Source organism: Benincasa hispida, chromosome 11 (genome assembly GCF_009727055.1).
Source record: "Benincasa hispida cultivar B227 chromosome 11, ASM972705v1, whole genome shotgun sequence".
Lineage (NCBI taxonomy): Eukaryota > Viridiplantae > Streptophyta > Magnoliopsida > Cucurbitales > Cucurbitaceae > Benincasa > Benincasa hispida.
This window is the reverse complement of record NC_052359.1, coordinates 70462292-70464000: the sequence shown is the minus strand read 5'-3', so window position 1 is coordinate 70464000 and position 1709 is coordinate 70462292. Positions and strand designations below refer to the sequence as shown.

At 41.0% G+C, this 1709-nt stretch overlaps 1 protein-coding gene across 1 annotated transcript; it reads left to right on the top strand.

Annotated features, from left to right (window-relative positions):
• Positions 1-4: 4 nt before the first annotated feature.
• LOC120090838 (protein NYNRIN-like) lies at positions 5-454 on the top strand. Its single transcript, XM_039048541.1, has one exon. It carries the CDS (start codon positions 5-7, stop codon positions 452-454), a length of 450 nt encoding a protein of 149 aa, XP_038904469.1.
• Positions 455-1709: the final 1255 nt, after the last annotated feature.

The window sequence follows — 1709 nt, the reverse complement described above, 5'->3', positions numbered from 1 at the left end:
CTCAATGGATTATGCGAAGAAATGTGAAACCTATCAATATCATGCGAATTTCATTCACCAACTGCCCCAGCCTCTACATCCGACCATAGCCTCGTGGTCTTTCGAAGCATGGGGGCTCGATCTGGTCGGCCCTATAACATCTAAGTTGACAGTAGGGCACTTCTACATCCTCGCAACCACTGACTACTTCTCAAGATGGGCTGAGGTTGTCGCGCTAAAGGAAGCTAAGAAAGAAAACGTGATGGATTTTATCCACACTCATATCATTTATCGGTACGGTATTCCCCATCGGATCGTAACGGATAACGGAAGACGATTCTCCAATAGTTTGATGGATAGGTTGTGTGAAAATTTCAAATTTAAGCAGTACAAGTCATCCATATATAACGTCGCCGCAAATGGGTTGGCTGAGGCATTTACCAAGTCACCTCGTACTCTCTCGTTTATGGGGTAGAAGATGTCCTTCCTTTGGAAAGAGAAATTCCATCGTTGAGAATGGCAGTGCAAAAAGGGCTGACTATAGAAGACAATGCCAAACTGTGACTCCAAGAGTTAAAAGCACTGGATGAAAAACGATTAGAAGCTCAGCAAGCGCTGGAATGTTACCAGGCACAAATGTCTAAGGCCTTCAATAAACATGTAAATCCTCAGTTATTTCAAGTAGGTGATCTAGTGCTCGCCGTAAGAAGACCAATTATCACAACAAGACATACGGGGAATAAGTTCACACCTAAATGGGATGGACCCTACATCGTCAAGGAAGTCTACACAAACGAAGCATACAAGATAATCGATCAGGATGGGCTAAGAATTGGCCCAATCAGTGGCAAGTTTCTTAAGAAGTTTTTACGCATAAAAAATAAAAAATAAATAAAAAAAAACCTTTGTACGAACCACGTTACGACTTGATCCCTGTCATTATCAAGGGTAGGTAAGCAGCTTAAAGAAATTTAAGTTCAGTCACGTGATAAAATATATATATATATATATATATATAAGAAAAAAGAAAAAATAAATAAACAAATAAGAGAGGCATAAATTTAAAGGAAGCTCATGCTGCATCACTTCCAACACATGGTGTAGGACATCCAAAGCTTTGACATCCTTGTCAAAAAGGATTGAGGTGGTCTCGATTTTGTTTATGAAAAATACCGAGACCAATAAACTAGACCCACAAACCGTTCTATAGTGTCTCTTCTTCTTGTAAAGGCCTAGGCGTCGCGTTCAAGTAAGCGCCTTTCGTTTAAGCAAAAGCACCAAAAATCTCAATCGTAACAAGTTTATTTTCCCAGATTAGACTTAGTTTCCCTCGCATAAGGCGTTGCTCCCTTCACTTGTTTGAGTTAATTGAGAAGAATAAGATACACTGAAACTTGATTGTCTTCTCCCAAGTTTTCGAAAAGTATCATCACAAGTTTCTAAAAGAAGAGGGATGTTGGCACAAAAAATGTCGAAATGGCTTTGGAATATCTCATGTGTCTCTTTCTCCCAGACTAAGAACCTTCTCGGAAAGAAGTCGCATGATTTTTTTTTGTGCATGAGTCTCCCATATGGTCGAGGCTGCATGGCGTCGAACGTACGAAAACTACGGTGGTAAGCGTAAACTGCGAATTCAGGGACGAAACCGGGGTGGTGCCCTATCTACTTAGCCATCGGGAACTCCACACTGCCGAACTTGGACTTGCCAAGCTTTCAAACGCTTCTTTGGG

Bases quoted from the DNA above. Each gene is read 5' to 3' on its own strand.
- LOC120090838 (XM_039048541.1), top strand. From the start codon at position 5: ATGGATTATGCGAAGAAATGTGAAACCTATCAATATCATGCGAATTTC.